This window comes from Macaca mulatta, chromosome 7 (genome assembly GCF_049350105.2).
Source record: "Macaca mulatta isolate MMU2019108-1 chromosome 7, T2T-MMU8v2.0, whole genome shotgun sequence".
NCBI classification, from domain to species: Eukaryota; Metazoa; Chordata; class Mammalia; order Primates; family Cercopithecidae; genus Macaca; species Macaca mulatta.
This window is the reverse complement of record NC_133412.1, coordinates 74521159-74548301: the sequence shown is the minus strand read 5'-3', so window position 1 is coordinate 74548301 and position 27143 is coordinate 74521159. Positions and strand designations below refer to the sequence as shown.

Genomic DNA, 27143 nt, shown 5'->3' with positions numbered 1-27143 from the left:
TGACTCCCACATGATTCTTTATGTGGCTGCAGCAGCTGAAATCAGCAGCACCAGCTGTGCCTGCGAGCTTTTATTTTACCACACAACTAAACAGCATCGAGTAGCTTCTTTTTAAAAACAAGGTTCACTATTTTAATAAGCAAACAATAGCTCATTGTTTTAATTTGCATTACTTGGGTGACTGGCAACTTTCAATGGGAAGTCCTTTTTCTTGTCTTTTTAATTATTTTTTAAGTTGTAAAGGAATAGATTCTTTAGGTTTTTTAAAAAAGCAAGTTCATGGCCAGGCACGGTGGCTCACACCTGTAATCCCAGCACTTTGGGAGGCTGAGGTGGGCAGATAACTTGAGGTCAGGAGTTTGAGACCAGCCTGACCAACATGGAGAAACCCCTTCTCTACTAAAAATACAAAAATTAGCAGTTGTGGTGCAATGTGCCTGTAGTCCCAGCTACTCCAGAGGCTGAGGCATGAGAATTGCTTGAACCTGGGAGGAGGAGGTTGCAGTGAGACAAGATTGTGCCACTGCATTCCAGCTTGGGCAACAGAGTGAGACTCTGTCTCAAACAAAACAAAACAAAACAAAAAACCAGGCATGGTGGCTCACACCTGTAATCACAGCACTTTTGGAGGCCGAGGCTGGAGGATCACCTGAGGTCAGGAGTTTGAGACCAGCCTACCAACATGGAGAAATCCCATCTCTACTAAAAGTACAAAAATTAGCTAGGCATGGTGGCAAGCGCATGTAATCCTAGCTACTCAGGAGGCTGGGGCAGGAGAATTTCTTGAACCCAGGAAGGGGAGGTTGCAGTGAGCTAGGATCGCACCATCGCACTCCAGCCTGGGCAACAAGAGTGAAACTCTGTCTCAAAAAAAAAAAAAAAAAAAAAAAGGTTTGTATAGAGTAAAAAGCACAAGTTTCCCCTCACTGCTTACTCTCACCTCTGGTATTGTCTCACCCCCTCCTCACAGGTTAATAGAGAGCACGCCCTTTCCTTTTCTTGTTTTTTCTTATTTATTTTTATTTTTAATTTTTGTGAGTACATAGTAGGTGTATATATTTATGGGGTACATGAGCTGTTTAGATACAGGCACACAGTGTAAAAATATGGAATGCTTCATGAATTTGCACATCGTCCTTGCGCAGGGGCCATGCTCATCTTCTCCATATCGTTCTGATTTTAGTATGTGTACTGCCGAAGCAAGCACTTCATGATCTTTTTTTATGGACTTCATTCCTTCAGCAAGTATTCATTGAGACCATTTAGGTGCCAGGCATTCTGCTAGGCACTGGGGATAAAAAGGAGAATTACACAGACATGGCTCTGGTCTCATGGAAGCGACATCTAGTAAGAGACACAGGCAAAACACAAGCAAGCAAAGGAACAAAAATTAAATTAACCACAATTTGTGGTAAGTTCTATGAAGAAAACAACAAGAGAAAAGAAAAAAAAAACAGGGCAGGTCTTCCTTGGCTGGACTGGTCAGAAAAAATATCCCTGAGGTGTGGCATTTAAGCCAACTTGGAGAACGGATAAGCTAGGACAAGCTGGGAAAAACATTCCAAATGAAGAGGCATGTGCAAAGGCTCTGAGGTTGAAAAGCACTTAGTATGCTCAGAGAGCAGAGGCAATCAGTACAGCTAGAGCAGGTGGTAATTCGCAGGCCAAGGAGCAGTCGGAAATCACTGAAGATTTGACATTTTGAATTTTAAGAAGATGACTGGAGGCTGGGTGTGGTGGCTCACACCTTTAATCCCAGCACTTTGGGAGGCTAAGGCGGAAGGATCACTTAAGACCAGGAGTTCAAGACCAGCCCTGGAAACAAAGCAAGACCCTGTCTCTACAAAAAATTTAAAAATTAGCTAGGTGTGGTGGTGCACGCCTGTGGTCTCAGCTACTTGGGACACTGAGGCAGGAGGCTTGCTTGGACCCAAGAGATTGGGGCTGTAGTGAGCTATGATTTTGCCACTGCACTCTAGCCTAGGTGACAGAGTGAGACCCTGTCTCAAAACAAACGACAGAGAGAAGGAAGGAAGGAAGAAAGGAAGGGAGGGAGGGAGGGAGGAAGGAGGACAGCGAGAGGGAAGGAAGGGAGGGAGGGAGGGAGGCTGGGGCTGTTCTGTGGAACGCAATTGTAGGTGGGCAAGCAGAGAGGCAGGTACCTTCATATTTTTTCCAATAATATTTGTATCAACTCTTTATGTTATAAAGACATTAACTTTTTTCTGTTATATTTTCTACATATACTTTTCCTAGCCTTTTCCTTTTTTGTCGTTTATGTTGTATACAGAAATTTATTTTTTGGTTTTTAAATGTAGAACACTTCATGAGTTTGTGTGTCAACCTCGGTAGGGGCCATGCTAATCTTTGTATCATCGAAGTTTTAGTATATGTGCACAAGATGCAAGCACAGGAATTTGTTGTTTTTTTTTAATTAAAAAAATTGTATTTACTTAGAAACATTCAGAATGTCAACAAAACAGCTGTAACTTTTTAAAAAATTACAGAGTAGTATGTATGTATGTATGTATTTTTGGAGACACGGTTTCACTCTGTTACCCAGGCTGGAGTGCGGTGGTGCAATTACGGCTCACTGTAGCCTCTGCCTCCTGGGCTCAAGTGATCCTCCTGCCTCAGCCCCTGTGTAACTGGGACTACAGACATGTGCCACCACACCTGGCTAACTTTTGCTTTTTTTGTAGAGATGGGGTCTCACCATGTTGCCCAAGTTGGTCTCAAACTCCTGACCTCAAGCGATCCTTCTGCCTTGGCCTCCCAAAGTGCTGGGATTATAGGCATGAGCCACCACGCCCAGCCCAAGTGGTATTTAGTTAACAGAACAGCAATTATTTTGTGTAAGCTGCATCAGAGACGACTAAAGATGAAGGCACTACCATCCACATACATAACTAATTTATGCTGCACACCAACAAGAGCCTGCTTTAAATTTCCATGCCAATTTATAACCCCCATACTGCACCAGGCAAGGTTGGTGGCTATTGAAAATACCACCAGGATAGGGTTACCTAAAGACACATTAGGTAGTATGTTGACTATACAAAAAAAAAAGACACTGTATGGTTTAAAAACAAATCTTACATGGCCTTACATTTTAATGTATTTCTTTAAAAGGAATGAATTTAGTATGAGGGAGCTTAAATACATTATATACAAGAAAAAAACTACTAGAACTAGCTTATTCATCATCTTCATCTTCCCCATCTTTCCTTCCTCCTCATCTTCTTCCTCTTTCTCATGTTTCTCCTTTCTTTTTCTTGCTTTTTCAGCCTTGACAGCTCCCTTATTTTTGCTGCATCAGGCTTTCCTTTAGCTCAGTATGCAGCAATATTCCTTTTGCATTTTTCTTCCAGCTTCACAGGTGTCTTTTTCTAAGGCTGCTTATCCTCCACAGTGGTTTTATAACTACATCTCTCCTACTTTCTTTGCAACATCACTAGCAGATAGGCTGGGATGTTCTTTGATTTTTGGTGATGCGTGGAATAGAACAAGAAGAGGCCAAAGGAGACCTCTTGGGTGTGTTGGGATGCTGGAACTTCTTTTGTTTTACCCTTTAGGAAGGATGTAAGTTTTCATTTCTCTTTCCTAGCCAGCCTTGTCTGCCTTTGCCACATCTTCAAATTTTCTTTTCTCTTTAGCTGACATGGCACTTCTTTGAAAGCTCTGAGGAGTTGTCTGAAGCATCTGGGTGCTTCTTCTTGTGCCCCTCCCAACAAGCTTGGACAGGGAGTACATATGATGACATTTTGTCTCTTGGCTTCTTAGGGTCTCCTCTGCCCATGTTTAGTTATTTTTCATCAGTGAGGCACAAAGTCACCCAGTGCCTGTCAGCTCTCACTTGACCCAGCTTTTGGGATTTGTTTTTTTAACACAGATTTTATACCAAATCTTTTCTTTTGTGATTTCTTCCATTATTTCTAAACTTAGAAAGTTATCTGGAAAGTGCGACTGGGAACGGTGGCTCATGCCTATAATTCCAACACTTTGGGAGGCCAAGGAGGGTGGGTCACTTGATGCCAGGAGTTTGAGACCAGCCTGGCCAACATGGCAAACAAGAAATGTTTGGCAAAACAAGAAATACAAAACTTAGCCAGGTGTGGTAACACACACCTGTAATCCCAGCTACTTGGGAGGCTGAAGCATGACAATCGCTTGAACCCAGGAGGCAGAAGTTTTCAAAAAAAGGAAAGAAAGAAAAAGAAAGTTATCTGGAAAGTGTTAAATTCCTGAAATCATGTGATGAGATAATTCAGACCATGAGCTTTAGAGTCAGAACTGAGTTCAAATTCTGACACAGCTACCTTCTTGCTGTGTGAACTTCCTTAGTTAGTTAACTTCTCTGAGCCTCGGTTTGCTCCTCTCCAAAATAAGAGTAATAATACTACCTTGTAGTTCTATTTATTATCCTATATTTTCTATCATTTTATGCTTAAAATATTAATATTTATCAAGAATTAATTTTTATATAGTGTGAGGGGAGGCTCTATACCAATTTTTTAAAATAATTTTTAATTTACGTGGGTACATAGTAGGTGTATATATTTATGAGGTACATGAGATGCTTTGATACCGGCATACAATGTGAAATAAGCACATCATGGAGAATGGCGTATCCATCCCCTCAAGCATTTATACTTCGTGTTACAAACAATCCAATTATACTCTTAGTTATTTTTAAATGTACAATTAAGTCATTATTGACTATAGTCACCTGGTTGTGCTATAAAATATTAGCTCTTATTCGTTCCATTCTATTTTTTTGTACTCATAAACTAATTTTGTTTTCGAATTATTTCATTTTGGCTCTTAAAACTTCTTTCTGGGAAATAGGACAGTTGTTAAGAACAAAAGGAATAACTATCATGTTTAAACACTTACTCTCTGTCTGGTGTTTCCCATACATTATATAATCCTTTTTACAGCCCTCTCAGGCAAGTACTATTATTCCCCTATTCCAGACAGGGAAACTGACACTGAAAGAAGTAACTGACTTGCTCAAGCTGATCGTTGGTGAGACAATCCTAGAAACCAGGCTGGCTGGGGTCCAAATCCCTTACTCTTTCCTGTGCACCACACTCCCTCTCTCAGCCTGAGAGCATTCACAGGAATGCTGTGAACTGAAAGCCCAGGACTGCAGGGTCAGGGAAGGGGCTGTCCACCAAATAGCCCTAGGACAGAGCTTAGTAGGGCCAAAGCAAGAGGACTAAGAAAGGCTGAACCCCATCCAGAAAGGCTGGTAATGAAGATTAAAAGGTTGAAGGGGCCGGGCGCGGTGGCTCAAGCCTGTAATCCCAGCATTTTGGGAGGCTGAGACAGGCGGATCACGAGGTCAGGAGATCGAGACCATCCTGGCTAACACGGCGAAACCCCGTCTCTACTAAAAAATACAAAAAACTAGCTGGGCGAGGTGGCGGGCGCCTGTAGTCCCAGCTACTCGGGAGGCTGAGGCAGGAGAATGGCCTAAACCCGGGAGGCAGAGCTTGCAGTGAGCTGAGATCCAGCCACTGCATTCCAGCCTGGGCGACAGAGCGAGACTCCGTCTCAAAAAAAAAAAAAAAAGTTGAAGGATAGGCTGGGTGTGGTAGCTCATACTTGTAATCCCAGCACTTTGGGAGGCCGAGGTGGGCGGATCATCTGAAATCAGGAGTTTGACACCAACCTGCCCAACGTAGTGAAACCCTGTCTCTACTAAAAATACAAAAAATTAGCCAGGCGTGGTGGCAGGCACCTATAATCCCAGCTACATGGGAGGCTGAGGCAGGAGAATTTCTTGAACCCAGGAAGCAGAAGTTGCAGTGGGCTGAGATTACACCGCTGCACTCCAGCCTGGGTGACAAGAGTAAAACTGTCTCAAAAAAAAAAAAGGTTGAAGGATAGATAAGAGAGGAGGGCTACGTTTTTGATGTGGTACGGTTTGAATCAACTTAGAGGTGGGAATCACAAGGCTGGGGAAGGGGCAGCACAGTGGGCTTGAAGGTCAATTACATGTAAGAAGTGGATAAAGTTAAGGCCAGGGAGCCTGGGTGTTGTAGGGGTGCCCCAGGCCCATCTGAAGGGAGTCCCTCCTCATGCATCTTCTGTATTTTCAGGTCAGAGCTGAAGTCCTCACGACGTTTGCCCTCTGTGGATTTGCCAATTTCAGCTCCATTGGGATCATGCTAGGAGGCTTGAGTGAGTCTAATCGGGGCCTTACCAGTGTCTAGGAGAGTCAGAGACTTGAACTTGCTGGGAACATGTAGGCCTCAGGTGTCTCATTTGTCTAAAGCTGGACCCAAACAAGATGGCCATAGAGGCCACGTGTGGTGGCTCATGCCTGTAATCCCAGCACTTTAGGAGGCCCAGGCAGGTGGATCACTTGAGGTCAGGAGTCTGAGACCAGCCTGGCCAACATGGCAAAACCCATCTCTACTAAAAATACAAAAATTAACCAGGTGTGGTGGTGCGTGCCTGTGATCCCAGCTACACAGGAGGCTGAACCCAGGCACGAGAATGCTTGAACCCAGGAGGCGGAGATTGCAGTGAGCTGAGATCGCACCACTGCACTCCAGCCTGGGCTACAGAGTGAGACTCTGTCTCAAAAAAAAAAAAAAATTCATAGAGTTTCCTCCTAGCCCTAGAATTCCCTGATTCTCTGCTGCTGCTGGTGGCCCAGGAGGTTAGCACCTGGGCCTTGAAGGCCAAGCCTAGCTCAGGGACAGGAGGTGTGGTGCTGGCCTGTCCCCAAGGCTTTGGCCTGCCTGTTCCCACACCCACAGGGGACAGGCAGGCAGGCCTGGTGGGGCATAGGGTCAAAGGGTCTGCACAGTTCTCAGTTCTTTACAAATAACATTTCCACTCCTGGCAGCTCCCCTGCCTGGTGGTGTAATCATAGCGTTTTACAAAGAAGGAAACAGAGTCTTGGAGAAGTGAAGAGGTAGCCCAAGTCACTCAGCTAGTGAGTGGCTGAGCCTGTATTTAATCCCAGGTCTGCCTGACTCCAAACTCACATTCTTTTCCTGCATCTGCCACTCATGGTGTGTGGGGAGATGTGGGGCATTGCCTAGGGGTCCAAGCCAAAGAGGACTCCTGAGCTCAGCAAGTGGCCAGGAGGACAACGTCTGTCCCTCTGGCCATCTATTAGTAGAAGAGGAAGGGAGATCAGCGATGCAGCCAGAGCTGCAGAACATGGGCAGATAGGGACATAACTTCCCTGGCCCTGAGCACTTCTGTCCCCTTTGCAGCCTCTATGGTCCCCCAACGGAAGAGCGACTTCTCCCAGATAGTGCTCCGGGCACTCTTCACGGGAGCCTGTGTGTCCCTGGTGAATGCCTGTATGGCAGGTGAGTGCAGGCCTAGCAGATTCAGAAGGTGGAACCCTGATTTTCTGGCTAGCCCAGGGGCCCTGTCCACCCACCACTTTCCTCCACAGGGATCCTCTATGTGCCCAGGGGGGCTGAAGTCGACTGCATGTCCCTCCTGAACATGACCCTCAGCAGCAGTAGCTTTGAAATATACCAGTGCTGTCGTGAGGCCTTCCAGAGGTGAGGGCCTGGGCTGTGGGACCTGCATGGGACCCACAGTGATGGACAGAATGCCTGAGTGCTTGGGGGAATGCCTTTGCTACCAGGGTGAGGGTAGAAATGTTATGGCTGCAGCTGATGGGGAAGTGAAGGCTCGAGGATCAATGGAGGAAGGGTGGACCGGAGACTGGAAGCAATGTTCCCAGTGTTGCACAGCCTGGTTGTGGCCAGCAGAGCCAGGCCTGGAGCTCACACTGCAATCTTTGCTTTCTTTTTAGCATCAACCCAGAGTTCAGCCCAGAGGCCCTGGACAACTGCTGTCGGTTTTACAACCACACGATCTGTGCATAGTGAGGACAGAATATGTTTGTGCTTCTGTGCTTCTGAGGGCTGTTCTCCCCCAGGAAGCATCTGTCCCCACCTTCCCTTTCCCAGCGCCCTCTTCAGGGAAGCCACAGGACTTAGACCCAGCTCAATCCCACAACTGGGAAGGGGTCATAGAGTGAATGTGCAGAGGGTGAGTGGGGACATAAAGAAGGACATGTCCCACTCCATCCCCCTTTCTGCTCCCCCATTTCCTACCTCCCCCAGTGTGAATTCTCAGGGTCACTTCTGCCTCCTCCCATTTCCTCTCCACATCCAAATATCACCCTGGTCCTCTCTATCCCCCCTCTCCTGGGGTCCTTCACATGCCCCTTCCCTTCTGTTGTGGGCCGCACACCAAAACCTCCTCCCCTCCCCACTTCCTGGGCACTAGGATCTCTCTGTGGCTTCCCCTGCCAGGTGGTGTCGCCCCTTTCTCTGCTTTCAGAGACTCCCTTCCCACCTTTCCTCAGAGCGCTTCCCAAACTGAGGTCCCATGGCACACTGTCCTGGGAGGCGTTCAGAGGGTTCATAATGGACTAGGTTTGGAACCACTGGGTTAAATAAACTTAGAGAGGGCTGTTTAGACTTTTTGTTTGTTTATTTTTTTATTTTTTATTTTTTAACTGTGAACTTGTCAGAGCTTGGTGTGGATATAAGGCTTTTTCCAAATTTACTTGACCATAAAAACCTTTTCACTCTGTCACCCAGGCTAGAGTACAGTGAAGTGATCATGGCTTATTGCAGCCTCAATCTCTCAGGCTCAAGTGATCCGCCCACCTCAGCCTCCTAATTAGCTAGGACTACAGGCACGTGCCATCATGTCCAGCTGATTTATATATATATATATGTGTATGTATATGTGTGTGTATATGTGTGTGTATATGTGTGTGTATATGTGTGTGTATATATACATATATATGTGTGTGTGTGTGTGTGTGTATATATATATATATATATATATATTTTTTTTTTTTTTTTTTTGGTAGAGATGAGGTCTTGCTATGTAGCCCAGGCTGGTCTCAGACTCCTGGGCTCAGGTGGTCTGCCCACCTTGGCTTCCAAAAGCTTTGGAATTATAAGCATAAGTCACTGTACCTGGCCCATAAGAACCTTTTTGATGGAAGTGTCTCAGTGGAAGATTTCGTGGAATACAACTTGGGAAATATTGGCTAATGTTCAAACTGCTTTACTGTAGCCAACTATAATATTAGCAAATGCTTATGTGGCACTGTGTGCCAGGTGCTGTTCTCAGCGCTTTCTGTATTTTACTCAGTCCTTACAACAACTCCATGAAGTAGTGTTATCATTATCACTCGTTGAGGAATCGGAGTCACGGGCAAGTTAAGTTATGTGCCTAAATGGACACAGCTGGGAAGAGGCAGAGGCAGGATTTGAGCCAGGCCACCTAGTTCTGGGTGGTATAGGGGTGCCCCGGGCCCATCTGAGGGGAGCCCCTCATGCATCTTCTGTATTTGCAGGTCATGACACAAACTGTGATGTAGAGCCTCTCTGATGGGCTGCTGGTGTTCAGGGAACCCTGATGTATGGCCCACCCTCACCTCCTTCCCTGCCTTTCCTCCCCACCCCAAGCCCTCTGTACCACTAGGTGAGACCTGACATCCCTCTCCTGCCTTCATTTCTGGAGTTCCCATCACCAGCATGCCCTCTCCATCTCCCTACCACCTGTCCTGATCCCATTTTACCTCATTTTACCCAGCAGCTTTGGTTTCCGGGACTTGTGATGCACCCTGCCCTTGTGGCTGCTGGGCCACTACACCCTCACCCCTACCTGCCAGGTCCAACTTCCTTCCCAGCTCGGGCTGGCCCTGACCTAGGGCAGCGGGAGGATGGAACCCTGGGCAGCAGTTATTCAGCTCAGCACCAGCGAGCCAGGTCCTGCTTCTTTTCCGCCACAGAGTTTGGGCAGCAAAGTTCCAGTGGGCAGCAGCCTTGCTCCTTGTGACCCCCACAGGCTGACCTGGATCCCCATCCTCAGGACCTGTGTTCTTCCCTTAGCTCCACAGAGTGGAGGCTTGGCATGACTCCTGTAGCTCCAACTAGGCTCTTGCCTTCTCTCTGCAGCCCTCCCTCAGTCACTGCCACCTTCTCCAGCTGTCCTTGGGCTGTGGGCAGGGTGCCCTGTTGATGTGGACTACACAGTCCTCTCCCAGGATTGGCCCTCTGCCCCTTCCCTGCCCATCTGTTGGCCTCAGCTCCACCAACTGGGTCATGGAACAGCCCAAGGACTGCCCTTGACCCCCTTCTCTGGACTCCCTGCACACTCATTCCATGACCAGTGGCCTTCCCTAGAAGACTGCAAGCCCCTTGAATATAGGGCTCACAATATACCCTTGTGTCTTAGTTTTGGCTGATAACAAAATACCACATACAGGATAGCTTATATACAACAGAAATGTATTTCTCATAGCTCTTGAGGCTGGGAAGTCCAAAATCAAGGTGCTAGAAGATGCTGTGCCTGGTGAGAGCCTGTTTCTCATAGGTGGTACCTTCTCCCTGTGTCCTCATATGGCAGAAGAGGCTAGTGAGATCCCTGGGGCTCTTGCATAAGGACACTAATCCCATTCATGTGGGCTCTACCCTCATGACCTTATCACCTCCCAAAGGCCCCACCTCCTAATATCTTCACCTTGGGGGCTAGGGTTTCAGCATATGAACTTTGAGGAGACATGAACATTCAGACCATAGCACATAGTAGTGTAAGCTATTAACAATAGGGGAAAACGGTTGTGGGATATATGGGAGCTCGGTAGCATTGGTGCAACATTTTGTAAGTCTAAACTATTCTAAAATTTAATAGTTTATTTTTTAAATGGCATGGGAAAAAAAAAAAAACCTGTGTGGACACAGATGCTGTATAACTTGTAATTCAGCCCATGGGTAACTCTGTCCTAGACAATGCATGTCCCAGTAGGCAACCTGCCAAGGTCTGTGAGTTGACCAGTGGGCTACATTGACCCCCCCCCTTCTGCCCCTTTCTTCCCATGGCCCTGCGCTTACCTCTGCTGCCCCCTCAATTTAATTCAAGCTCATGCCTTCAGCTGAATGTTAATTAGTCCTGACCTCTTTGCAACCACATGAAGAATATCATCTGCTTAAAATTACTTTTGACTCGGGATTAGTGAGCCCCCAGGTTAGACAGTGTCCGGAGCTGCGCGCCCCGGCCATAGCAAATAATAATTAATGATTAAATGCCCGAGCTCTATTCCTTTCCACCTTCTACCTCCTCCCTAGATTTGTTGTTTCTCTTTTGTATCAATACCTCATAATAGATGGCGCTCTTCCTGCTTCTTCTTCACTTGTTTTCCCCCCCGCGGCTGCGAAAATTGTTACTTTGTAGCACAGGCACCATCCCGTGCCCAGGAAAATTACCAACTGACAGCGCAGGTGCAACATGACGTTCGACCAGAGAAACCAATACCTACTTGGTCACGCCCTCTGCGATGAGATCATCTCCGCCTCTGGCCCAACCCCTTCCCCTCCAAGTGTATATAAGGCACTGCATTACCGCCATTAAACGAGACTTGATCAGAGCACTGTCTTGTCTCCATTTCTCGTGTCTCTTGTTCCCCAAATTCCCACCCCCTCCTCCAGGGCCTACACTGACTATCCCGCGGGCCGGGATACGTGGCGCCCGAACAGGGACCTGGAAACGAGGGACTCCGTGAGGAAGAGGACGCCAAAGGACGGTCGACCGCTAACGAAGACAAAAGGAGTCAAACTCTTCCGATCACCGCGGGAACCTGCCGCGTCAGGATCGAAGGTAAGTGACGCGTCCGAAATGGGACAAGAATTAAGCCAACATCAAATATATGTAGGACAATTAAAAGAGGCTTTAAAGATACGAGGAGTAAAGGTTAAAGGTAATGATTTGTTTAAATTTTTTGATTTTGTAAAAGACACTTGCCCTTGGTTCCCACAGGAAGGAACTATTGATATTAAAAGATGGCGTAGAGTAGGGGATTGTTTGCAGGACTATTATAATACTTTTGGGCCAGAAAAAATTCCTGTAACCGCCTTCTCTTATTGGAACCTCATTAGAGATTTAATAGATAAGAAGGAGGCCAATCCGCAAGTCATGGCTGCGGTCGCTCAGACAGAGCATATTTTAAAGGTTAGCTCCCGCTCTAACCTCACAAAGCCTCCGCAAGATACGGAGGAAGATCTCATTTCCCTTGAAAGTGATCATGAGGAAATGAAGTCTCCTTCTGTAACAGATAAAGAAATACCACACGAAAACAAACCAAAAAAATACCCAATTTTACAGATGCTTCAAAAGGAGGAGGAAATTAATAAGCCTAATCAATCGGATATAAATTGGGATGATTTAGAGGAAGAAGCGGCTAAATATCACAACCCTGATTTGCCTCCCTTTACTTCATACCCACCCCCATATAATAAGACACATAATGAGGCTTCTGCGCCCATTGTTATGGCAGCAATAGATCCCAAAGAAGAATTAAAGCAAAAAATTGCTCAACTAGAAGAACAGATTAAACTTGAAGAGTTACATCAATCATTGATAATTAGGCTCCAAAAGCTAAAAACAGGAAATGAAAAAATACCTAACTCAGACGCTATGGGAGGGTTCCTTGCGCCCACTTCAGCGGCCTGGACAACATGTTCCAAGAGGGGGGTTAGTTGCTAGCCGACATAGAGAAGACTCCTCCCCCAAAGACGTTTTTCCAGTCACGGAAACCATAGATGAACAGGGACAGGCTTGGAGGCATCATACTGGATTTGATTTTACTATTATAAAAGAGTTAAAGACTGCTGCCTCTCAGTATGGGGCTACTGCTCCATATACTCTTGCTATAGTGGAATCTGTAGCTGAGAATTGGCTCACTCCTACGGACTGGAATACCTTAGTCAGGGCAGTTCTTTCTGGGGGAGACCACTTAATTTGGAAGTCAGAGTTCTTTGAAAATTGTAGAGATACAGCTAAAAGAAATCAACATGCAGGAAACGGTTGGGATTTTGATATGTTAACTGGTTCAGGTAATTATGCAGACACTCAGGCCCAAATGCAATATGACCCTGGACTGTTCTCACAAATCCAGGCTGCTGCTACAAAAGCCTGGAGAAAACTTCCCGTTAAAGGAGATCCAGGGGCCTCGCTCACAGCGGTTAAACAAGGACCCGATGAGCCATTTTCAGACTTTGTGCATAGACTTATGACCACGGCAGGTAGAATCTTTGGAAATGCAGAAACGGGTGTAGATTATGTTAAAAAGTTAGCTTATGAAAATGCTAACCCCGCCTGCCAAGCGGCAATCAGACCTTATCGAAAGAAAACAGATTTAACAGGATACATTTGCCTTTGTTCAGATATTGGGCCCTCATATCAACAAGGCCTAGCTTTAGCGGCCAAACAGTAAGAGATTTCCTCATTAACAAAGGTAAAGATAAAGGGGGATGTTTCAGATGCGGTAAAAGGGGATACTTTGCAAAAGATTGCTGTGAAAACCAAAATAAGAGTCCAGAAGCAAAAATCCCAGGCCTTTGCCCAAGGTGTAAAAGAGGAAGGCACTGGGCAAACGAATGTAAATCTAAAACTGACAGTCAAGGAAATCCTTTACCCCCCAGGCAGGGAAACAGGATGAGGGGCCAGCCTCAGGCCCCGAAACAAGCATATGGGGCAGTCAGCTTTGTTCCAGCCAGCAACAGCAATCCATTTCAAAGCTTAGTAGAGCAACCCCAGGAAGTGCAGGATTGGACCTCAGTTCCACCTCCCACACAATACTAACACCTGAAATGGGACCGCAAACCTTAAATACCGGAATATATGGACCCTTACCAGCTAATACTTTTGGGCTACTTTTAGGAAGAAGTAGTGTCACCATGAGAGGCTTACAAGTCCTCCCTGGAGTTATTGATAATGATTATGAAGGAGAAATTAAAATTATGGCCAGAGCTATTGATAGTATTATTACTGTCCCTCAAGGAGTTAGAATAGCTCAGTTACTCCTGCTACCTTTGGTTAAAACAGATAATAATATCCAATACTCTAATAGAAATACAAAAGGTTTCGGATCATCAGAGATATATTGGGTGCAACCAATTACAAATCAAAAACCCTCTCTAACCTTATGGTTAGACGGGAAGGCATTCACTGGACTAATAGACACAAGGGCTGATGTAACGATCATTAAACAGGAAGATTGGCCCTCTCATTGGCCAACCACAGAAACTTTAACTCACTTGAGAGGAATTGGACAAAGCAGTAATCCTAAACAAAGTTCTAAATATCTAACATGGACAGATAAAGAAAACAATTCAGGCCTCATTAAGCCATTTGTCATTCCTCACCTACCTGTTAACCTTTGGGGGCGAGATTTACTCTCTCAAATGAAAATTATAATGTGTAGTCCAAATGATATAGTTACTGCACAAATGTTAACTCAAGGATACACCCCTGGTAAAGGTCTTGGAAAAGGAGAGAACGGTATCCCACAGCCTATACTGGTTTCAGGACAACTTGATAAAAAGGGGTTTGGAAATTTTTAGCTCAGGCCACTGACATACCTGCACCCCAAAGGTGCGCTGACCCCATTACTTGGAAGTCAGATGAGCCCGTTTGGGTTGATCAGTGGCCTTTACTCAATGATAAACTAAGTGCTGCCCAACAGTTAGTGCAGGAACAACTAGCAGCAGGACATATTGAGGAAAGTAATTCCCCTTGGAATACACCTATTTTTGTTATTAAAAAGAAGTCTGGTAAATGGAGACTCTTACAAGATTTAAGAGCAGTAAATATCACTATGATCCTTATGGGTGCCTTACAACCAGGATTGCCTTCACCGGTTGCGATTCCTCAAAAATATTTTAAAATCGTTATTGACCTTAAAGATTGCTTTTTTACAATTCCCCTTCACCCTGCTGACCAGAAAAGATTTGCCTTTAGTCTTCCATCTACAAATTTTAAACAACCAATGAAGCGCTATCAATGGAAAGTCTTACCTCAGGGTATGGCCAATAGTCCTACCTTGTGTCAAAAATATGTAGCTGCCGCTATAGAGCCAGTCAGAAAAACATGGGCACAAATGTATATTATACATTATATGGATGATATTTTAATAGCAGGAGAAATTGGCGAACAAGTCTTACAGTGCTTCGCCCAACTCAAACAGGAGTTAACAGCAGCTGGACTACAAATAGCCCCAGAAAAGGTACAATTACAAGATCCATACACCTATCTTGGTTTCCAAATTAATGGACCCAAAATCATTAATCAAAAGGCCGTTATACGTCGTGATCATTTAAAAACTTTAAATGATTTCCAAAAATTACTGGGAGACATAAATTGGCTTCGGCCATACTTAAAGCTCACCACAGGAGAGTTAAAACCTCTTTTCGATATATTAAAAGGAGACTCTAATCCAAAATCCCCCAGGTCCATTACTAAAGAAGCATTAATAACACTCCAACAGGTAGAACATGCCATTGCAACACAATTTGTTACCAGCATTGATTATTCTCAGCCATTAATATTCATTATTTTTAACACAACAATAACCCCTACTGGCTTATTCTGGCAAAATAATCCCATTATGTGGGTACACCTGCCCTCCTCCCCTAAAAAGGTTTTGTTGCCTTATTATGATGCCATAGCTGATCTAATTATCTTGGGAAGAGAAAACAGTAGAAAATACTTTGGAATAGAACCCTCTACTATTATACAACCCTACACTCAATCACACATCCATTGGCTGTTACAAAATACGGAAGCCTGGCCAATTGCTTGCGCTTCTTACACTGGTGTGATTGACAACCATTACCCACCTAACAAACTCATTCAATTTTGCAAACTTCATGCGTTTGTATTTCCCCATATTACCAGTAAAGAACCTCTCAATGACGCATTACTAATTTTCACTGATGGATCTTCCACAGGACTTGCCGCTTACACTTACAATAATGTAGTCGTTAAATTCCAGACCACTTATACATCAGCTCAGCTGGTAGAATTGCAAGCTATAATTGCAGCACTATCAGCTTTTCCTTGTCAGCCACTTAACATTTATACAGACAGCGCCTACCTGGCTCATTCAATACCCCTCTTAGAGACCGTGTCTCAAATTAAACATATTTCAGACACAGCTAACCTATTTTTACAATGCCAACAACTTATTCAAAAAAGGACTACTCCCTTTTTTCTTGGGCATATTAGGGCACATTCAGGATTACCGGGACCTTTAACTCAAGGTAACGCAACAGCCGACACGGCAACAAAAACCATAGCCACAGTCACTACAGACAATTTGCAACAAGCGCAAAAAGCACATGCCTTACATCATTTAAACGCCCAAACCTTAAGGCTTATGTTTAAACTTACCAGAGAACAAGCTCGACAAATAGTTAAACAATGCGCCAACTGCATAACATATTTACCTGTTCCCCATCTAGGAGTTAATCCCCGAGGACTCATCCCCAACGAAATTTGGCAAATGGACGTTACTCACCACTTAGAATTCGGTCAAGTAAAATATATCCATGTATGCATAGACACCTATAGTGGATTCATCAGTGCAACTCTCCAAACAGGAGAGGCCACCAAACATGTCATAGCTCATTTATTACACTGCTTTTCTATTTTAGGAATACCCAAACAAATCAAAACAGATAATGGCCCCGGTTATATAGCCAAAACCTTCTTACAATTTTGTAATACCCTACAAATTAAACATACCACAGGCATTCCCTATAATCCCCAAGGACAAGGTATAGTAGAAAGAGCTCATCTGTCATTAAAAACTGTTATCACAAAATTAAAAGGGGGGAGCTGGTACCCCGTGAAGGGTACCCCCAGAAACATACTCAATCATGCCCTGTTTATCCTTAATTTTTTAAATTTGGACAGTCATGGAAAATCGGCTGCCGACCGTTTCTGGCATCCTGAATCTCAAAAACAGTTTGCAATGGTAAAATGGAAAGATCCACTCGATAGTTCATGGCATGGCCCCGATCCAGTTTTAATTTGGGGAAGAGGCTCAGTATGCATCTTCTCACAAAAAAATGATGCAGCCAGATGGCTGCCTGAAAGATTGGTAAGACAAATAAATCATAACCATTGTCAGTCCAGGGAAGATAAATCTCCCTGAGAAGTTCTTTCCTTCTTGTTTTTCAGAAAATGAAGCCTAACATGAGATTCCTTTGGGGAATAATCGCTCTATATAGCATAGTGGCAGTCTATGCAGGTTTTGGTGACCCTCGTAAAGCAAGAGAATTATTACGAAAACAATACGGCCAGCCTTGTGACTGCAGAGGGGGACAAATATCTGAACCTCCGTCAGATAGAATCACCCAGGTGACTTGCGTGGGCAAGACAGCTTACCTAATGCCAAACCAGTTATGGAAATGTAAGTCTACCCCAAGAGATACCTCACCTAGCGGGCCGCTCCTAGAATGCCCTTGTAGCTCTTTCCAATCTTCTGTACATAGTTCCTGTTATACCTCCTATCAACAATGCAAATCAGGCAATAGAACATACTATACGGCCACGTTACTAAAAACACAAACTGGAGGTACCAATAGCGTACAAGTATTAGGATCCACTAATAAACTTGTACAATCTCCTTGTAACGGCCAAAAAGGAAAGCCTGTTTGTTGGAGCACTACCGCCCCCATTCACATTTCTGATGGAGGAGGCCCATTAGATATTACAAGAATTAAAACCGTCCAGAAAAAATTAGAAGAAATTCATAAAGCTTCTTATCCTGAACTTCAATATCACCCTTTAGCCCTGCCTGAGCTTATCTCTAATTTTAGGCTCGATGCTCAAACCTTCGATATCCTCAATGCTACTTACAATTTACTTCAAATGTCCAATACAAGCCTGGCCCATGATTGTTGGCTTTGTCTTAAAATGGGCCCCCCTATTCCTCTAGCCATACCTAACCTTTCATTGCCCTATGTCAATTACTCAAATGAATCCTTAGTAAATAATTCCTGTCCTATTACCCCCCCCCTCTTAGTTCAACCGATGACGTTTTCTAATTCCTCTTGCCTCTTTTCACCATCATATAATAACACTAAAGAAATTGATTTAGGCTATGTTGTGTTTGGCAACTGTACTTCCATAATCAATGCCACCAACTCTTTGTGTGCTATAAATGGCTCGGTTTTCGTTTGTGGAAACAACATGGCATATACGTATCTACCTACAAATTGGACAGGGCTTTGTGTTCTGGCCACTCTTCTCCCCGACATTGATATCATCCCTGGAGATGAACCTATCCCCATCCCCGCTATTGAACATTTTATTTATAGACCGAAACGAGCCATACAATTTATTCCCTTGTTGGCTGGACTAGGAATCACCACTGCTTTTACTACAGGAGCCACAGGCCTAGGAGTCTCACTAACCCAATATACTAAATTATCCAATCAATTAATCTCAGATGTACAGACCTTATCCAGTACTATACAAGATTTACAAGATCAAGTAGATTCATTAGCAGAAGTAGTTCTCCAGAATAGAAGAGGCCTAGATTTGTTAACGGCAGAACAGGGAGGGATCTGTTTGGCTTTACAGGAAAAGTGCTGTTTTTACCCCAACAAATCCGGAATCGTCAGAGATAAGATAAAAACGTTACAAGAAGAACTAGAAAAGCGCAGAAAAGGCCTGGCCGCCAATCCCTTGTGGACTGGACTCAATGGACTTCTCCCCTATCTCCTGCCATTTCTTGGTCCTTTACTTACTCTTCTACTCTTCCTCACTCTCGGGCCTATAATCCTTAATAAGCTTATGGCATTTGTCAGACAACAAATCGAGGCCTTCCAGGCCAAACCTATACAGGTCCATTATCATCGCCTTGAGATGACTGAAAATGGTGAGTCTTATTTACCTTAATAAGACCACCTCCCCTGTGTGCTGAACTGGACAGTCAATGATGGGTAAGAGGACACTATCCCCATCGGAGCCTAAGACAGGAGGGCCGCCCTTGCTGCTGCCTTATCCCATGACGGGCCTAGAAGATGGGGATGAGTTGACCCAACCTAAGACAGGCGCAGTTCCCGAGGGGTCATTTCTTATCATAAAATAATAAAAAGGGGGACCTGTCCGGAGCTGCGTGCCCCGGCCATAGCAAATAATAATTAATGATTAAACGCCCGAGCTCTATTCCTTTCCACCTTCTACCTCCTCCCTAAATTTGTTGTTTCTCTTTTGTATCAATACCTCATAATAGATGGCGCTCTTCCTGCTTCTTCTTCACTTGTTCCCCCCCCCCCCCCCCCCCCCCCCCCCCCCCCGCGGCTGCGAAAATTGTTACTTTGTAGCACAGGCACCATCCCGTGCCCGGGAAAATTACCAACTGACAGCGCAGGTGCAACATGACTTTCGACCAGAGAAACCAATACCTACTTGGTCACGCCCTCTGCGATGAGATCATCTCCGCCTCTGGCCCAACCCCTTCCCCTCCAAGTGTATATAAGGCACTGCATTACCGCCATTAAACGAGACTTGATCAGAGCACTGTCTTGTCTCCATTTCTTGTGTCTCTTGTCCCCCAAATTCCCACTCCCTCCTCCAGGGCCTGCTTCGACGATCCCGCGGGCCGGGATAGGACAGGACTTTAAACATCATTTTGAGGGTGTCTACCTCCCCATCAAGCTTTTCTGAGAATGTTTACACCCACTGCATGGATGGCTCTGTCACCATGTTTTTGTGTTTGAGTCATGAGACTCCATTCCCATGAGTGATTTGCTATTGAACCAGGACTGAACGCCTGACTCAGGGCACGCCAAATCTGTACTCTTGCCAATGGCCTTTCGGCTTCTCGGGAAGGAATATGAATTATAAAACCCAGAAACAGAGCTGGGAGCTGAGTCACCATGGTGGGACTATGGCTTGGAGCTGATCTCATTCCCTCCCTTACTACAGCCAGTTGTTCTGCTTTTCCTTGGATTCCATGGGAGCCAAATTCTTTCCAGAAATCTCCTCTAACCTAAACTAATTGAGAAGGTTCCTCTTTGTAATGAAAAGGACATTGCCTAGCATAGTCACTTTGTTAACCCTCTATTCTGCTTAAAATCAAGCGGTCATTCATCATTTGCTTAAATCTCATCAAGATAAGAACCTCACACCTCTCATTGCTACTCCACATTGGAGAGCTCCACTTCTGAGAAGGTTCTTTTTTGATTTGCATCAAAAAATGTTTTGCTTTGATCCATCCCAGTTTTGCCATTCTGGGCCACTCTGAATGGGCCTCATCTCATATACATATCGTTGTTCTCCTTTTTCCTACTTACCAAAGTAATACTTGCTCGTTAGTTTTAAAAAGTCAAATCTTAAAACTTATAGAAATGTTTTAATCGCTTTTCCACACGACAGTCCTTCAACTATTTGAAGATGATGCCCATGCAGGCTTCCCTTCTCTAAGCCAGGCGCCCTTAGTTCTTTCAGCTCTATGTTTCTCACGTAACACATAGCAAGGGTTTCAAAATTTGCTCCAGACCTGATTCTAAGCTGTTCTGCATTTGTGTGCAGACAGTGTATGAGTCATGAGCAAGTCTAAGATAAAGCCAGAACACAGCATGGTAAATATGATCTCATGGGTGGAACCAAAATGATGTGATGAGACTAAGATTGGATATGGTCTTAGGAGGATATTTGAAAGAGGCAGACTTATTAGGAAGGGTGTTTTGCTTTGTTGTTTTGTTTTGTTTGAGATGGGGCCTCTGTTGCCCGGGCTGCTGTGCAGTAGCACAATCCTGGCTCGCTGCAGCCTTGACCTCCGGTGCTCAAGGGGTCCTCCCACCTCAGCCTCCCACCTCAGCCTCCCAAGTAGCTGAGACTACAGTTGCGTGCCACCATGCTCAGCTAATTTTTAAAAAATTTTTGTAGAGATGGCGGGGAGTCTCTCTATGTTGCCCAGGCTGGTCTTGAACTCCTAGCCTCAAGTGATTCACCCATCTCTGCCTCCCAAAGTGCTTGGATAACAGGTTTGAGCCACTGTGCCCAGCCTTAGGAAGGGTGTTAAGAAGCTACTTGCCTGCTTCAGAAATCCTCAAATCTGAGGGCTTACATGTTGAGGGTGTAACTTGAGGAGCAGTTGTCATTTAGAAGAGAATGAGAGAAAGTCCTGGCCTGGATCATAAAGGCACTATCTCTAGGACACAGCAGGAATGGGGTGGGAAGGACCTTATCTACAGGGGCATCCTACTTGCCCACCACCAAGGTGTGCAACAAGTTCCCACCTTCCCTGGAGGTTGCTTTCCATTTCCCAAGAGAGAGAAATTACTGCTTTGGACGAAGTTCTGACAAAGATATGGAATGGTGGATTGGGGACAATTTGCCAACAGAGACTTTGTCACTTGCAGGGACAGGGAGGCAGCACAGCCAGGTGTTGTCCCACACTTGAGTATAAAGGCATTTAGGAAAGAGACTCTGCAAAGAAAAGCAGCAATTGAATTGAACCCTGTCTCTGGTAGGCAAAATATCCTAATGAGGAAGGAAAGGCAGAGGCAACAAAAGAAATCAATGTGGCTATGAGTGAATAGCAAGGATCTCATTCGTAAACTCAAAATTTTAAAATATCAGGCACCAACATCAGGCTGAAGAACACGTGACCCGTGTAGAAAGACGGCTGGCTGTCCTCCAGTCGCCAGTCTTCCCTTTTTTAAGTAAAAACTGACAATCCAGCTGGGCATGTGGCCGCTTGCAATAAAAACTACATTTCTCAGCCAGGCACAGTGGCTCAGGCCTGTAATCCCAACACTTTGGGAGGCTGAGGTGGGAGGAGTTCAAGATCAGCTTGGGCAACATAGCAAGACCCTGTCTCTACAAAAACAAAAAATTAGCTGGGCACAGTGGTATGTGCATGCAGTCCCAGCTACTCAGGAGGCTGAGGTGGGAGCATCACTGGAGCCTAGGAGATTGAGACTGCAGTAAGCCGATAGCACCACTGCACTCCAGCCTGGGTGACAAGAGTGACTCTGTCTTAAAAGAAAAAGAAAAAGGACTATATTTCTCAACCTTCCTGGGCTAGGGGTGGCCATGGTCTGGCCAGTGCAGTGTGAGCAGAAGTCCAGTAGGCAGCCTCCCATCATGCCCTTGGAAGAGGGTTCTGTTGACTTTTTCCTAAGGGCCAGATAGTAAATATTTCAGGTTTCGTGGGCCATATTGCTGTGTCGTGACTACTCAACTTTGCGCTTGTAGTTGAAAGCAGCCATAGACAAACAAAGGAGAGTGTCTGTGTTCCGATAAAGCCTGTTTACAGAAACAGCTGGCCAGCCTGCAGGCTGTGGTTGCTGACCCCTGCCTTAGATAAATGGGCGCATCCCGCACGTTCCTGGTATATTTCACATTTTTGCTCCATGCCAGTTGGAATGCAGATGGGAAGGTGAGCAAGCTTGGACCATGAAGACAAAGGCAACACCCGAGAGATGAAGCAGTTCGAAGTTAAAGGGAGCCTGAGGCGGTGGCTCACCTCTGTAGTCCCAGCACTTTGGGAGGCCAAAGTGGGCAGATCTCTTGAGCCCAGGAGTTTGAGACCAGCCTCGGCAAGATGGTGAAACCCCTTCTAGAAAAATTAGCTGAGCATGGTGGTGGGCACCTGTAGACCCAGCTGCTTGGGAGGCTGAGACAGGCTTGAGCCTGGGAGGTGGAGGCTACAGTGAGCCATGACCCACTGCACTCTAGCTCAGGTGACAGAGCAAGACCTTGTCTTAAAAAAAAAAAAAAATAGAAGGAGTCTGGGGTCCTGATGTCTTTGCAGAGCAAGACTGCCATGACAGCACAAACTTCATGTGAGGGGGGAATAAGTTTCTATTTTGTTTATGTTATTATTTGGGATCTCTTATATGCCTGCTAGTAGACAGGAAGAATAAGATAAGCAGTAAGAAGGAGCAGATTTGCCTCTTTCCTGCGGGGGTCCTGATGAACAAATGGGAACAAACTATTATTAACCAAGTGCCCATCCCATCACTGCTGCCTGGCACTCCTGGTTCTCTGGTAAAATGGGGCTGGTACATTCGCCTAGAGTCCTAAATGGGCCCACTCCTTCTGACAAAGTCTAAATCTGAAATATACCTCCCACTGGCCACCAAGACTTCAGAGGAAAAGGAAAGACTCCTGATACATACGCGAGGGGAAGTGGAAAGAGAGCCAGATGGCCAAACAGCAAAGTTTTCCAATTTAGCTTCATGATGGGAAAACACCAGAGACAGAAGGCAAGGTGAGGCAAGGGAGGTTCATAGCAGCTTCCAGCCTCAGACTTACAGAAGCAGGAGTCGGCAGAGGTCAGTGTGCTGTGTATAACCTTTCAACACACAGTGACCTGATCCACTGGTTAGTGTGGCTCAGTCTACCCACTAAGATCCATGTTTCCTCCCCTTGAAGAACAGCAAGGAACTAGAACAGGAGCTAGAAGAAGGACAGGCCTCTCAGGTCCCCATCCTGCTCCCCTCCCACCTGCCAAACCCTGCAAATTATGTTGAGAGCAAAAAAGAACAAGGAAGAGTCCTTGTCCAACAAGGACTGCTTGGAGCAGCTTTCTCATCCTCACACAGGCCGTGTGGCTATCTGCTCTCCATACAGACATTTTTCCTATCTTTCCAAGGTGGGACTCATTTCTCATCTACAAGTAAGAAGGCAATAACCCATAGATTAAGACTGCCCAGCAGAGGGACACAGGAAATGCAGTTACACACTCTCCTGCACATCAGTACATTCCTTGCATCCCATGACTCCACGTGCTTCAGTGACCGACCATGAGTGAGCTTGACCAGGCTGGAGATGCTACCACGCAGGCTACTTCCTCCACTCAGCCCCAGCTGACAAAGGATACATTTTTATCCCAGCAAAACTTCTCTCTTTCTCTTTTCCCAAGAAAAAAGGAAAGTCACTGGGCACAGTGGCTTACGCCTGTAATCCCAGCACTTTGGGCGGCCGAGGCAGGAGAATCGCTTGAGCCCGGGAGTTTGAGACCAGCCTGGGCAACATGGTGAAACCTAGTCTCTACAAAAAAATACAAAACATTAGCCAGGTGTCGTGGTGCACGTCTGTAGTCCCAGCCACTCCTGGAGGTCGAGGCTGCAGTAAGCTGTGATCGCGCCACTGCACTCCAGCCTGGAAAACAGAGTGAGACCCCGTCTGAAAAAATTTTTTTTTAATTTTAAAAAAATTTAAAAGAAATTTTAATAATAAAGAATAAAGAAAAATTATTTAAAGATAGAAAACTCACTTTATAAAAAAAAAGATTGCTTTTATCCCTTGAAACTTCCTTCTTCAATAAGATTCTTTTCTACTTTTAGAGGAGTCCGTTGCTTGTATCACCAAACTATTCTTTTCAATGCCATCGCATCAATTAGAAGAGAAATAAACTCCATCAAAGCATACAGCTTTCAAGGGATCTTTCCTTGGGCAGCGCCCAGAGGGCAGATATTTCTGATCTCTAATCCTCTTTGGATCTGAGGCATGTCATTATTTCAGTGTCAGCTGCTCTGAGCCAGAGTGTGGCCCAATGCTGCAGGCTGGGACCAGGGTCCTCCAGGTAGGCACAGAAGCCAGAGGTGAGAAAGTCGAATGGCTGGTAAGGAAAAGACAGGGCCTCCTCCTAAAAGGTTCCGTAACTCGGTGAATCATCTTCAATAACTTAAACTGTTAGGAATCTCAGGAAGTTCATGTCAAGAACTCTCAACAGCTGGTGGGTTTTATCACTTAGAGGTGTGTCACTGTAATTAATTGATTCCTTTATAACAGTGGAAAACCTGAGCGAGGTGGCTCATGCCTGTAATCCCAGCACTTTGGGAGACTGAGGCTGGGAGATTGCTTGAGCCACAAGTTCAAGACCAGCCTGGGCAACATAGCGAGACCTTGTCTCCACTAAAAATTTAAAAATTAGCCCAGCATGGTGACAAGCACCTGTAGTCCTAGGAGTCTGAGACAGGAGGATTGCTTGAGCTCAGGAATATGAGGCTGCAGTGAGCTATGATCACGTCACTGCACTCCAGCCTGGGTGACAGAGTGAGATGCAGTTTCAAAAATAAATAGCAAAAATAGAAAAATATAATAGTGAAAGTACTGGAGTTTATGAATGATTTACTTTCTTTGTAAAAAATATATAAATCAGAGGGGTATATTACTTAGGATTCTTTTGGTTGCAAATGACAGAAAACAAATCAAATAGCTTAGGAGAAGGGGAATGTATGGGCACCAGGAAGGATGAAGGTATAGCTGCAGGCAGCTGGGCCTGGGGACTTCATGACCCTAGGGCTTGGCCTACTGCTCGGTTCCTGCTTTTGTTGTGTTTGTGTCTTCCTGCACCGTGACCTCATTCTACTGAATTGGATTTCTCCATAAGACTGGACCATGGCCATCCGAAAATCATGGGTTCAGATATTAGCTTGCTTTCCTGTTAGCTAGTTGTGGCAAAGAAAGCAAACCTCCAAGAATGTGATTGATCTGTCAGGGCCACGTGCCCTCCTCCAGACCCATTGAGGCCTAGAAAATGGGATAGGGTGATCAGTGTGGCCTGGCTCTTCTGCCCACCCCTGAAGCAATCACTGTGACCAGGGAGGTAGAAGCTGGCAGCTCCTATTTGAACAGAAAGAGAAGGAGGAACAGTTTCCCACAAAATCAGGGGTGTTGTTTCCTGATGAAAGCAACCATTCTTTCCATTTATCTATAAAGATTTCAAATGATAGCATAACTTCAAAAACCTGAGATAAGAGAAATAATGGAAGTGTAGCATATGAAATAATTTAGGGAAAAAGGGACTAACATTTTCTGAATGCTTATTGTGGGACAAGTTGTTTGCATATGCTGTCCATGTAATCCTTAAAAACAAACAAACTATATGAGGTCGATATTATTATCCCCATTTTACCAATGAGGCAGCTGAGATGTGGAGAAGTGAAGTGGCTTGCTCAAGGGCACACAGTTCAGTGGCTGAGCCAGGTTTTGAACCCTGTTCTGTTTGGTTTTAATGCCAGACACTTAACCATCATAGCATGTTGGCTTCCTCATTGATCTACCTAGTAGCCAGGTATATGATATGTGTAAAATACTTTACATTGTTTTTATTCTAATTAATAATACTGGGTCATTGTGGTATTTTTATGACATGGCTGCAAATTTTCTAACACTCCTCCCATTAAGCAGTCAGATCTATGTCCTCTCCCTGTTAATCTGGGCAGGCTTGTGACTGCTTTGAGCAAGACAGCATGGTAGGAATGATGCCATGTGACTTCTGAGGCTGGGTCGTGAAAGGCCAGGCAGTTTTGGTCTTGTTCACTGGGACACTCACTCTTAGCACTCTGACCCACCACCTAAGAAAGAGTTCTCCCTACTCTGTGGCTGCCATGCTGTGAGGAACCCAAGCTATCTGGAGGAGTAACATGTAGGCACCAGGTCAACTGTCCCAGCTGAGCCCAGCCTGCAAGTCATCGTAGCCCAAGTGCCAGACACGAGCAACAAAGCCTCTGGGTGGTTCCAGCTCACAGCCATTCGAATCTTCCCCACTGAGGCCTCGGACATCATGGAACTGAGACAAGCCATCCCCTTTGGTCCCCATCTAAATTCCTGAGACAACGAATCCGAGAGCATAATGGATGGTAGTGGTTTTATGCAACAGGTTTGGGATGTTTATTCCATAGCAACAGATAACTGGAAGAGCCCCAGAACAGGAATCAAAGATGTCTGACCATGAAGCATCTGGAATACAAGAAGATGAAACTGAGGAACACCTTGTATCAGTAAAGTAGCAAAGTAGTGATTTTTTTTCCCAATACAGAAGCTCTTGGAACACTCACGCTGCAGTCTCCCTTCTTCGCGCTGCAGGTGGGGTGGATGCATTGGTGGCTGCCTCCGCAGCAGTTCCTCACGGCGCGGTGGAAGACTGGGTTTCTTTGGTTCAGCAGGACTGTGGCTGACCCCACCCTAGCCAGGATCCCTGGCTTCGAGGCTGCAGAGCACAGAGCCCCAGGAGGGCTTGGATTTGGCTGCTACTGGGAGCCCCTCCCTTTTGTGGGGGAGGTCAGTGCCTCTGAAGGAGGATAGAATCTGAAAACAAATTCTCCTGGCAGGCTCTACCATTCCACTGCACTCCTGTCAGGGTTGTGGACAGGAGGGTCACTCTCTGCATAGTACAGCCCCCTCGGTGTGGCTCAGTTTTCCCTCCCATTGGACCTGAGGTCAGGGCATTGCCCCCAGCCCTTCTGATCAAGGGATAGGATCCACAGAGAACCCCCAACTTCCTCCTTCCCTCTCCCCATTTCCTTTTTACCTTCTATTCAAAT

At 45.4% G+C, this 27143-nt stretch overlaps 1 protein-coding gene and 2 non-coding genes across 9 annotated transcripts in view; 1 reads left to right on the top strand and 2 right to left on the bottom strand.

Annotated features, from left to right (window-relative positions):
- Window positions 1–27143, top strand: part of SLC28A1 (solute carrier family 28 member 1) — a 106903-nt gene that overhangs the window by 59757 nt on the left and 20003 nt on the right. For 3 of the 7 annotated variants that reach the window (XM_077940168.1, XM_077940170.1, XM_077940171.1), the window contains 5 exons: window positions 6108–6189; window positions 7239–7337; window positions 7427–7538; window positions 11496–11664; window positions 17029–19374. In XM_077940168.1, the coding sequence (XP_077796294.1) occupies window positions 6108–6189; window positions 7239–7337; window positions 7427–7538; window positions 11496–11664; window positions 17029–18753 (2187 nt within the window). In that variant the 3' untranslated portion in view covers window positions 18754–19374. Of the gene's footprint in view, window positions 1–6107; window positions 6190–7238; window positions 7338–7426; window positions 7539–7795; window positions 8467–11495; window positions 15188–17028; window positions 19375–27143 lie in introns of those variants that run through there. The other 4 variants (XM_015142929.3, XM_028851273.2, XM_077940169.1 and 1 more) reach the window with 3 other exon arrangements.
- LOC114679758 (U6 spliceosomal RNA) lies at window positions 1101–1207 on the bottom strand. Its single transcript, XR_003731870.1, has one exon. It is a non-coding gene; the product is annotated as a U6 spliceosomal RNA (small nuclear RNA).
- Window positions 2309–2411, bottom strand: LOC114679805 (U6 spliceosomal RNA). Its single transcript, XR_003731904.1, has one exon. It is a non-coding gene; the product is annotated as a U6 spliceosomal RNA (small nuclear RNA).